Below are 12,264 nucleotides of genomic sequence, written 5' to 3'. Positions count from 1 at the left end.
CTTGAGGCTCCTCTTGGTCTTTGACATCTCATGGCCCGAGTACTTTCTAATAGTCTGGCAGGGTAGGATTGGAGTCGTGTTCCTTTTGGGTATAGAAGGAACCCTCCGGCAGCCTATGTCAGGTCTTTATAAAATTGCTTTCTTTATTTGTCCAGATCCCAAGTGGTGGGCTCACAGAAATCTGTAGAAAGCCCCTCTCTCCTGGATGCGTTTCGTCTGTGTCAGACTGGCTGGTCTCCATCGGTCTGCCCATGTACACCAGTGCTCTCACCGAAGCCGGGTTCAGCACACTGGGCCAAGTGCCTTCTCTGTCCCACACTTGCCTTCAGGAGGCCGGCATCACGGAGGAGAGACACATAAGCAAGCTCGTGTCTGCAGCCAGACTCTTCAAACTGCCACCAGGCCCCGAGGCCATGTAGCCAGGCCCGTAACAGAGCTCCCTGGACCAGAGCCACCCTTTCACTGTGCTTATGCTAATGCAATTCCTCCTCCTCGGGACATGCAGACCAGATCCAGAAGAAAGGCCTAGTGTATGGCCACACAGAGCACGAAACCTTGGCACAGGACTGATGACCCTCTCTTCTCCAGAAAAGCCCCCTTGAGGAAATTGGTGTGGTTCTCTTTGACCCCCAAAGAAAAGACAAGCACTTATTTTTATTTTCAGAACACAGAAGAACCAGGATGCCAACTTGCCACACATGCTGTGCCTCCAGTCTGTCTTGGTGCGCTGGGAGAGGGCTGGGAGCAGAGGGAGGGGCAGCCGGTTTCGTTTCTGAGAACGCCTTTGCCCTTCCGTCTGTCACCCTGCAGGATACCTGAGGGCCAGACGGGCTTTAGCTAGGCCAAAGTGACAGACTCGGGAGTTCATTGTACACTATTGACCATGCCTGTTTGTTCAAAAGTAAGAAAATCTGGCTGCACTAGGGAAAAAAAGAAAAAGTCCTATTCTCCTTCAAGTAAACAAGAGACATTTTAATAATTGCTTTCTAGCAATCAGCTTTTATTTGCCTTAATATAAGCTTTGAAGCAGTTATCCTAGTGTTCACTACCCTGTAACCATAGTTTCCAATCTTCAGCTTAGACTGCCATCTAACATGTGAGATGTTTTCCGCAAAAAAAACAAAACAAAAATGGGCTTTTCTAATTGCCTCACTCTAACATGGCTCATTTTGTAGGGGTTTATCAGGCACAAAGTTCATGTTGGCTTTCAGTTTTTACACTAACCACAGATCCAGTAAGAAGCTATCTGAAATTCCGAGATCAGGTGTGTATGTGAGTGTGCATGCATGTGCGTGCGTGTGTGTGTGTATAGTAACTACCTTCACTTTAATCGGTTTAGTTTTGTTTACCAGGTTGGTCATCGAGCTGCAGTATTGACTTGGACTCCTGACCACGTCCATCCCAAAATTCAGTTGTCAGCTAACAGATTAGCTTTGCAAAGTCATTGTAAGGTTGAATATTTCAGAAAGATGTTTTTAAAAGGGAAGCAGTTTATAAGATATTTTAAAAGGTTTTTTTTTTTTCCACTTTTATAATTCAGGTATCGTTCTCCTTCCTTATTGAGATTAATTCTTTTAATTTGGATGAAAGTTCATTTTGGAGCCAGACAAACCACGTTAGCCATGTATTAAGTTAACATTTGCATATTTTCAATTGTTTTCCAACTGACTGTAGTGTTTTCCATCCTCTTTTAGTCTGGTGTCTGATTTTTCTAGCACATAGAAATTTAGGCAACTAAATTAAGGTTTCTGTTGCTTACTAAATGAGTTTCCTTTACATTCTTAATCATGAGAACTATTTTAAGCACTGAATGTGATCATTTACAATAGAAACACTTTGAACACAAAGCCTTGATCAAAAGCTCTTAAACATTAATCTACTCATTAAAACGATTTCCCTCGGGGGGTGGGGGGGAGTGATTTCATTTATAAAGCCATCTTCAGCATTTGCTCTCTGTACTTGGATCCAAGTTTCTGAGGAAAGGGATGTTCTCAGGTGATATATTTTTTCATGCTTTGGTACACATTTAAAAAATAAATGTCTCTTCAACAATAATATTCACCTTCTATAAGATGCCATGTGAAGAAGTTGTGGAAATGCAGAATAAAAAGCTCAAGCTGCCAATTTTCTACTGAAATCTTAAGAACAGCCCATTTTTGCCACGTTGGGTTGTGCGCACAGCCCCCGCGGAGTGTAACTCGGCCGCAGGGCTACCTGTGACCACGCCGTGGAGGTGTGTGTCTCCCGCTGTGGCGGCCGTGGGTGCGAGGACACGCGCTCCGCATCCTGCTGCCCAGTGCCTTGGCCTGACCTGCGATCCTGCTCATCGTTTAAGCTGACCACACCCAAGTCACGAAATCTCGGTAATAGAGGAAGAAGAGAAATCTTGTGTGAAATTTCCCAGTGTTAGTTCATTTTCAGTGTAAGATTTCCATTTCAGTAAAAGTGGCACCAGAAAAGGGAACGTTCTGGAGTTGAGTTTTTTGAGAATGCCAAACCATATTTTTGTCACTCTTCTTTGGAAGTCATCACCTTTGTATAGAAAAATCAAATTCAGGGACCATGAATGATTTTCAGCGGGAAGATCTTCCTAATAGGGGGTCTGATGAGGTTTTTACTTTATTGTGCTTTAAAAACAACAAAAAACAAAAAAAAAAACTTTTTTAAATTGTTAGTATTTGTTTGGTCTTCTTTTGCTTTAAACTTTTAATTTGATCCTAGAAAAGTCTGAATGTTTGTGTGTGACATTTGACTAAGGTGGTTTAGGGGCTGCCTGTCAGAAGACAGGTGTTAGGCTTCAGCAATATCCGGTTTTAATCAGTTGCACTTGGTACAGAATGTTGAGGAAGGGTGAAAAGTGTAGTCTTTGGAAAGCACAAAAGAAACCTAGAAAGGCAGTTTGGCTCAGGTAGCTACACATCCGTTGTGTGTAATTTTTACTTTAAAGCTGTCTAGAAGAAATGCAGCCAGCCCCAACTACTATTTACATTCCCAGATAACCAAGAAGCAGATGGGTCTTCATGGCCTTCCCTTAGCAGCCCTTTTTCTCTGTCCTGATCCCTGGTGTGGGTGAAATTGGAAATTACTAGTCTATTGCAAACCAGTTCCTGACATAGCAAAATTTGCTTTCATGACTGCAGCAAAAGAAATCCGTTCACCAAGCCAGTGCTGCATGTGTGTACTGTATTATTTTCAGAAAATATAGTAGTCTGAGTCCGAGTTATCTTGATTTTAAATTGATAGAGAAAACAAACTGTCAAGCAAGTTATATAACAACTAACAACATTGCACTTTCTGTATATGAAATCAATATTTAAATAACTTATTTTTCTCCATTGCTGTTCTTAAACATTGTAAGTAGCTGTAATATACCAGTCCCAATATGTCCTTGCGATTGCTTCAGCCCAGGAAAGCTGTGTATTGTTTTAAAAATTGTAAAAATTATTGTGATGATTCACTTAGCAAAGAGAAAGGTGGACAGAAGGGTTTTCCTATGTATCAAAACTTGTCTATAATTATGTCATCTATGTACCTAGAAAAAAAATAAATTTCTTCAGCTGACGATGCCTCTTTTGTTCCTTGGTATTTCAAAGATGAACGGAGTAGAAATGACAGATAATTTACAAAGTTTATACAAACATTTGGAGACAGTTACTTCTGCCGCATCACCGTTTAAAACTCGTTAACACACACTCATTCTCTTTGCCAATTTATTGTTTTTTCCCCAAATACTGCATAATCAAATCCTAGAACCACAGCATCTTAGACCAGAAGGAATTTTGGAAGTCATCTGTAGTCTAGGGCCATCAATTTTCAAATGAAGAGCCTGAGTCCATATAGGTGGTCGACTCGCCCAGTATCATAGAGTTACATGGTAACAAAACCCCAAATTTTAATTGCGAGAAAAAAATCTAGGTTGGGATATTATAGAAATTGATTGACTTGGCAAAAATAATTTTTCAATATTGGTGTATCACAATTGATACAAAAGCATTTTTAATTAGGAGGGGCTGTGTAGTAAGAAAATTTGAGTGGGTAATACCCACACTTGAGATTAAAAAAAAAAAATCACCCTCTTCCTTCCTCCCAGCCACCTATTTCTGCCACTGCAGGTGAACAGTAGAACCTGTTTGCCTATCTTTTCAGAACTGCTCCATTTACAATTATAACTGCTTATGTAGTTTTCCAAACAGGAATGATGGCATATTCTTCACACTTCTTCACCTTGATTTTACATTCACTGCATCTTGGAGATCTTTTCATGTCACAACTCCTCCATTCTCTTAAAGGCTACATAACATTGTTATGCCAATAATTTAATCACTACTCAGTGGAAGGACCGTATCTCGCAGTTACAAAAAAGCCGTTAGGAATACCCTTGTACCTACGTCACCTAGCACGTGGAATTGTGTTAAAATTACGTGTATTTTAGATTTTGATAGAATATTTTAAATCCACTGGTGGATTTCATTAAAGGAAGTTTTACCATGATGGGTTTTATTTATCTTACTCTCTACCCCCTAGTCCATTTTGTAAATGGGGATATTTCACATATTGTCAGTGTGGGGGTTCATCTGAAGTGCACTGTTTTAAAGAACCATGAGTTTCCAAGGTTACTTATCTCACACTGACTCCTAAAATTCAGTTCAATTCAAAGAAGATACTTTTTTCTTGTGATCCCTAAGAAACCTTGACCCAACCTTGGTGGTAGGTGTTTGTTTGTTCTAGCGGCAATGCATATATGGATACTTATGTTGCATTCACTTAGAAGTTACAAAGCACATACATTTGATTAGGGCATGGAGAAAACAGAAGGGTGGCTGTCGTTCTCCAACCACGGGAACCATTCTGGAGACCTCAGAATGAAGGCTCTCTTATTCTGAGCTAGGAGGACCCACTCAGAGCACACTGTACGCAGTCCTTCCTTGCAGGATGTGTGAGCCTGAGAGGCACGATGCATACTCGCTCAGCTGTAGTCAGGACGGCAGCTTTATTTGCAAGCATCCCCCCACACACGCCCCGCCCAACACTACACCAGAGAAAGGAGATTTAGCTGTTTGCTCTCGTGCCCTTTAACAAGCACCTGAAGGTCCTAATCAAACCATGTTTGAGTCCAATGTGGAAAGACCCCGGGATGTGTGTGGGAGCCTCAGCAGTTAAGACCAAGCTGATTGGACTTTACCACCTTCCCGTTCATTCTCAACACCTGGGTAATGAATACAGTCACAGCCGTGAGAGAAATGTGTGCGAAGAGCTGTGGGAACCAGAGGAAAAACTGACTCAGTCGAGGAGAGAAAAAGGTCAGAGGAGGTAGCTAATGTGAGTTATAACTGTGTGCCCGTGTGCTAACAGCATTAGACTCAGAAACACAAAGTCTTGAAAAGCACGAGAAAATAACTGAGAAATTATCTCCTGTATCTCCAGACTCCTGATCCACTTGCCTCTCATCCTGACTGGGTATCTTTTCCTTCATTCAATAGAACACTTGGAAAACCATCCATTGGGCCTCCTCTCTGGACCTTCTTTGAGCACAGTTGCAAATTCCCCCACATTCTCACCTCATTTTTCCTTCTCACTCCAGCCATGACTATAGAGAGGTGTCCCTCCAACCGTCTAATCCTTCTGCTCTTGCTCAGGATCCTGTCCGGGGACCCCCTCAGCCATCACACATTCCCTCACTTCTCTAGCTTCCCCTTGAACATGTTTGCCAGCCTGGGGCTTTGCTTTCCAGGCCTATCCAAACTCCCCTTTTTTGGATAATCACACTGCATTTCCGTTGGGAGAACTGCAGTCCTCACATTTTAGGGGTTCCTGGTACAACCTTTAGTCATGGTGTCCCCCAGGCCTCTCCCAGTGGTGAGGGCAGCTCTTGCCAGGCCATTCAGCCTCCATTACCACAGAACTGGGCTCTGGAGTTCAATGTCAGGCACAGAGGAGCATTGGAACTGAATTGTCTAAACGTGGTGCCCAGGAAGCTCAGCAATCGAGGTCTTCCTGTTCTTTCCAAAGCTTGTTCAGCCTTTCTTTTGTTTGATTCCTTATGCCATGGGCAATCAAACATCTCTTCTCAGGCACCCCTAACATTCGAAAACTAAAGACTCCCATTTTGAACTTCCCAGTGAAGCAATATTAATAGCGGTGTATGGGCAAGGCTAAAGCTACAACTTGGCCCCACGTCCTCCACTGACAGAGCCCATCCATCTCCAGCCACTCACCGCCCCTCTTTGGAATTAGGCTGATGTTGAAGGGGGCAGAGGCCTCCGTGCATCCCCAACTGATGGTGAGCGTAGAGTCGTTAACATCATTCTGGGCTGGAAGGAAAAAGTCAAACTTAAACTGGCTAAGGAGAATCCACACGTGGGTTCTGAAGAGCTGACTGTGGTCCCTGGGGTACCCTAGGGATCATCAGCAATTTGAAAATATGTGCTGTAAGCCTGTCTTTAAGGTGCAATGGGAGATGCAAGGTAGTGGTGTGTAAAACACCTAAGCACAGAGAGATTTTAATCTCATCAGGGGAACAGGTCATGTGAAATATGGAGAGGACTGAAAATGAGAAGGAGATAGTGTGGCTCTTCCATGAGAACAAAACACAACTGGACCAGCAGAGAGAAGAGTGGTTTCTCTCCTGTCCTGCGAGTAGGCATTTCGAGCACCCACTCCCCCCGTTATTTGGGAGGATTCCTCCTGGCGTGTGAGGTGCATAGGCTGGAGTGCCCCTCAGCCCCCTGCCCACAGTGTGTGACGCGACTCAGGCTGCGTAAGCCGGCCTGATGCTCCACCTGGGTCGGGATCTAGACCTACCAATGCAAAGACCTGCGCACAAATCGGGCTAAGTGTCGACAGCGGGGTGCTACCTGGCCGGGATGTCCTGGCCTTGCTGCCTTTGCCCGAGACCCACCGTGGCTTCCTGCTTTCCAGCCGCGGCACCTACCTGGGTTCCGGTGTGTTGGCTGGTCGCCTGGTCTCCTGCTGACCCTCCGCGCCCGTGACCCTGTCTCCTAAAGCTGTTTTCTGTTGCTTTTACCAAGAATACTGACTTCTGTTAACCTTCAAAATAAAACTGCCAGGTATTTTACTGGCAAAAGATGGGTTTACCTGGGAATAGCAGAGAACTGCAATCCAGGACAAACACACTGGGGCAAAACCATGGGCAAGTCCTTAGCATAAAGGAGATGGATGCTCTTCTACAGAGAAAGCGCAGAGAACGGCGGAGGTGTTGCGAGCAGAGTCCATTGGAGAAAACTGGGAGTTGGAAGCATAGCGGCTTCTCACTGGCTGGGTTGTGACCGTCTCTCATCGGCTGGGCTGTTGCCAGGGCAAGAGCAAAGCCTTTCTTCCCCTCGCTGGGTAGTAAAGGAGTTTGCACCGCCAAGGTGCATCCCTTCCCGTTGAATTTGCAGTTAGCCGCAAGTGGCAGGGCCTGGGAGCTCTCCTTTGCCAAACCTCCCGGCCCCATCCTCGTGAGGTTTCCTTTAATTTTCACACTTCCAAGGCCATCCTAGTTGTAGGACACTTCCTCATTTCTACTGTATTACTGGCTTTCTGAAAATCAGAAGTGTGCTTATTTATCTTTCCTGGCCTCAAGAGTTCCTGACAGTGACAGCTCTTCAGGAACGGTGTAGCTAACTGGGAAAAAAAAAAGGAAAGGCATCAAATGAAGACTCTTTTTGTGTCTGTGTGTTTTACTCCTGGCATTGTGGTAGACACCCGATTCAGTATTGTTGAAGGAGTCTTGCCTTTGGAGTCACATTAAATTCCACTTCTTACGTGGAATTCCTCGGGGCTTCGGGCAAGTCACTTCATCTCCCCGGGCCTTAGTTTCCTAGCTTGCAAGCCGGGACAATAATTCCTACCTCGTTGGACTACTGTAAAAACTAAATGAGACACTGAAATGGGAGATAAGTCTTTTCAACAAATGGTGCTAAAACAACTGATACCCACTTGTGAAAAACTGCAGTCAGCCCCTACCTGCTGCACGTCATATACAAAGATGACCTCAAAGTGAACCATAGACCCAAATGTAGGAGCTAAAACTAGAAAACTCTTACGAGAAATATGGAAGTAAATCTTCATGACCTTGGATTAAGCAAAGGATTTTTGGAGATGATAAAGAAAAGCACAAGCAACAAAAGAAAAAATACATAATTGGACTTGATCAAAATTAAAAACTCTTCTGGGTCAAAGGACACCATCAAATAAAAAAAAGAAAAGAAAAGGTAAGCCATAGGAGAATATATCTGTAAATATAAGAAGTGTAATGCTTTTAACTAAGAGGACGCTGATTGCAACAAAAACAAACTACCGTCCCAGCTGTTTGCTATTAGCTTGTTAGACTCCCCATGCCTCGTCCAGCACCATCTCATTTGTAACATTATGCTGGCTTCAGGTGGGCTCCAGAATAAAACCAAAGAATAAAGATCAGAGACTATATTCTGCTGGGGATGTAACATATCATTCTATAATTTCTGTAAGAATATTCCACATTTTATTCTTAGGAAGTCAGTTCTATAGTTTCTGGAGAACTGGAAGGCTGCCACTCCAAATGTCCTCTGGCCCCTCACCACCCCTCACCTCAAGCATGTGACACTATTTGTCCTCTGATTGGTAGGAAGCAAGAATAGGGTGGTAGAATCAGTTGTTTATTAGACAAAGCACCATATCGAGTGCTTGAGGCAATTTACATACTTTATCATTCAGTCAACTCCAAGTGGTCATTTATTATTATCTTTATCTCACCAAAGGTAAGCCCCATGACAGCTGGGACTTTGTTTTATTCCTGTATTCCCAGCATCCAGCACAGCACCTGATACATGGGGGTGATGAACAAATACGTCCTGAATAACAAGGCTCAGAGAAGTTGAGACACTTCTGAAGACTGTCGCAGCCAGTCAGTAACAGGACTGAGATCTGAACATAAATCTCAGAGTATGGTCATTATCTCCAGCGACAACTCCCCCCCGAAGTCCCTGAACTCTGCACATTCAATTCCCTTCACAAATAGACATCTTAACCTTAATACATCCCAAACTTTCAGGTACCCAGTTCAAAACCCTTGGCTATCCTTGACCTCGTTCTCTCAGCCTCCACCTGCAGCCTGTCAGGAAATCCCACTGTCTCTGCGTTCACCACCTCTCCAGAAGCTGGCCATGTTTCACCACCTCCCCTGCTACCTCACTGACCGAGACACAGCCACGGCGGCCTCTGGCTGGGTTGTTCCCCAGCCTCCTGCTCTCCCCAGCCCGGTCGTCAGTCACCCTCCCCACACCATCTAGCTCACAGCGCTGCCTGAGGGACTGCAGGACTGAACGTGCCCCCTCAACATTCCCATGTCGAAGCCCTAACACCCACTGTCGTGGCATTAGGAGCTGGGTCTTTGGGAGGTGATTAGGTTTAGATGAGAGTGTGAGGGGAAGCCCTGGGGTGGGATTAGTGCCCTTACAAGAAGAGGGAAACACTGCAGGGCTTCATCTTTCCACCGTGTGAGGACACAGTGAGAAGGCTAGCCTCTGCATGCCATGGAGAGGGTTGATCCTAGACTTTCCAGCCTCAGAACTGTGAGAAAATAAATTAATGTTGTTCAAACCACTCAGTCCATGGTGGTTTTTTTTTTTTTTTTTAAGATTTTATTTATTTGAGAGAGAGAGAGCTCATGTGCAAGCAGGGGGAGAGAATCCCAAGAAGACCCCACGCTGAGCACAGAGCCCGACGAGGGGCTTGATCTCACAACCCTGAGCTCACGACCTGAGCTGAAATCAAGAGTCGGTTGCTTAACCCACTGAGCCACCCAGGTGCCCCATGGTGTTTTATTTTTTGGCAGCCTAAACAGACTAAGACCCTGTTAAAACATAAGGCAGATCATGCCACTCCTCTGCTCAAAACCCTCTAGTGGCCTCTTTAAGAATCAAGGATAAATTCTTCACAGTGGCCGACAGGGTTCTATGTACTCGTCCCCCTTTTCCTATCTGGTCCCCCCAAACCCCATTATTATATCCTTCCAGCTGGCTAAGTCACCCATACAGGCCTTCCTTTTGGTCCTCAAATCTGTCAGCCTTGTGCTTTGGGCCTTCCTAGGGTGTTTTCCTCCACCTGGAATGACTGGTAGAGTCATCCCCCCACCCCAATCCTCATGACTAACTCCCCCCCCACCTCCCTCCTACAGGTCTCTGCTCAAAGCTGACCTGGCAGAGCCCTATCCTGACTCCATCATCTTAGCTTTGCTACCACTCCTGATTCCCTTATCTGCTCTATTTTTAGCAGTAGCATTGATCACTTTCTGACATACTACTTTCTTTCTTTTTCATGGTGCTTATTACCCATCCCTCCTGCTACCATGTAAGACCCTGGACCGCACAGGCTTGCTCTCGGATGAGCCTGAGCCTCTGCACTTGACACACTGTATTTGTTGAATGAGTGACTGTCCCTGAATCACAAGTTCTTGAATCCTGAATGTTAAAACTGTAGAGGATCTATTTTAATCCTGTTTATAGGTGAGGAGACAGGACTCCAAGAGGTGACAGGAGTGGCTGAGGTCATACACAGATGGCTGGTGACAGAGTAAATCGATAAAAAGGCAGACCTTCTCCACCTATCAAAGGCTCTACTGGGGCATGTGAGCATCTGTGGCTTAAAAAAAAGTTATCAGAGCAAACGCAAAGATCCCCGACCTGCAGCCCCTACCCTTGTGGAGGGAACAGTCGCTGCGGCGTGCGGCCACCAGAGGGCACGCATGTGCCAGACTGAACGCCCAACCTGCCAACTTCCCAGGGAGGAAAGTGCCCACCCAGCACCGCTAGAGGGAGCAGTGGTGCCGCCAGCCCCCAAAAGGAAATGCGGCGGCGGGAGGGAAAGCAGGATTTCCACGGCTGAGCTACTTACCAGAGATCTCGAGCCTTGTAACCAAACTACTTATTAAAATGCCATTGGAGAATGTTGCTGGTAAACTGGTAAAATTTACAGTCGCTTTAGGAAACACTGTGGAGCTCTTGGCTTCCGTCTTTTATTCCTTTCATTCCCGGAGCCCTCCCTTTGCTGCATCTGGTGGGGCTGGGTGTCTGCGTGTGCACAGGTGCCGTCCTGCCTGCCATAGCAAGTGTTAGGTGACCCCAAAACAGAGTCCTAAACTTTAGCTGTCAAACAATGAGATGGGAAACCAGACTGGTTTTTGTTTGAATGGCATTTCATTCCCATGACTGAATAGCCCAGAATAGCTCCACGTTGTAAGAAGAGCAGCGGTTACCCTTCCCTCCAGATGCTCACGGATCTTTTGTGCACAGGAGAGGATGTGACCTTCATGCTGTGTGGATGCAGTAGACACTATGATCCCCATTTTGCAGCTGAGGGACCTGCCCTCACACAGATGTAGGCAGAAGAGATGAGTTTTGACCTTGAGCTATTTTATTCCGACGCCCTTTGGCTTAACCACTCCTGAATAAGTCCCCGGTCATATTGAAATCACCTGCTGTATCAGTCCGGGTTCAACCAGAGAAGCAGAACCTGCGGGAGATACATACTGAAAGAGCTACTGCGCAGCTGAGCTTTTGTGATGGTCGGGGCTGGCTAGGCAAGTCTGAAACCCACAGGACATGATGTCGGGAAGGGCAGGCAGAAGCTGCGGTCCGCAGGCTTCACCAGGGAATCCTCAGCTCCGCTCTCGAGGCCTCTCACCAGACTGAATCAGGTCCACTCAGATTAGTCTCCCTTACTTAAAGTCCACTGATGATGGACTATAATCACAGTCACAAATACCTTCACAGCAACACCTGAGTTAGTGTTTAATTGAATAACGGGGGACCATAGCTGTCTTACTGAGTTCGGGCTATTGTAACAGAACACCACAGACTGAGTGGTTCATCAACAACAGAAATCTATTTCTCACAGTTCTGGAGGCTAGAAGTCTGAGATCAGAGGGCCAGCACAGTCAGGTTCTGCTGAGGGTCCTCTTCTGGGTCGCAGACTGCTGACTTCTCACTGTATTCTTGTGGAAAGAGAGAGAAGCAGCAAGCTCTCGCGTGTCTCCTAAAGGCACTCATCCCATTCCTGAGGGCTCCACCCTCAGGACCTCATCTAAACCTAATTACGCCCTAAAAGCCCCACCTCCTAATACCATCACACTGGGGGCGGGGTAGGGTTTTGACATATGAATTTGGGGGGAACACAGGCCAAATTGACACATTGAAACACCATTATACCTCAAAAGCTTTTGAAAAGCAGGGTTTTTTTCAGCCTCACCCCAAACCAACTGAATCTGAATCTCATGGGATGGAA

At 45.5% G+C, this 12,264-nt stretch overlaps 1 protein-coding gene across 7 annotated transcripts in view; it reads left to right on the top strand.

The window, feature by feature from the left end:
- SASH1 (SAM and SH3 domain containing 1) overlaps positions 1–3,561 on the top strand; it is a 189,560-nt gene extending 185,999 nt beyond the window's left edge. For all 7 annotated transcript variants that reach the window (XM_078054596.1, XM_078054594.1, XM_078054595.1 and 4 more), the window contains one exon: positions 156–3,561. In XM_078054596.1, coding sequence (XP_077910722.1) covers positions 156–419 — 264 coding nt within the window. In that variant the 3' untranslated portion in view covers positions 420–3,561. The remainder of the gene's footprint in view (positions 1–155) is intronic.
- The last annotated feature ends 8,703 nt before the right edge of the window (positions 3,562–12,264 follow it).

The sequence above is a fragment of the Halichoerus grypus genome, chromosome 9, assembly GCF_964656455.1.
Source record: "Halichoerus grypus chromosome 9, mHalGry1.hap1.1, whole genome shotgun sequence".
NCBI lineage: Eukaryota > Metazoa > Chordata > Mammalia > Carnivora > Phocidae > Halichoerus > Halichoerus grypus.
The sequence above is the reverse complement of the archived record's forward strand: the minus strand, read 5'-3'. Positions and strand labels throughout refer to the sequence as shown.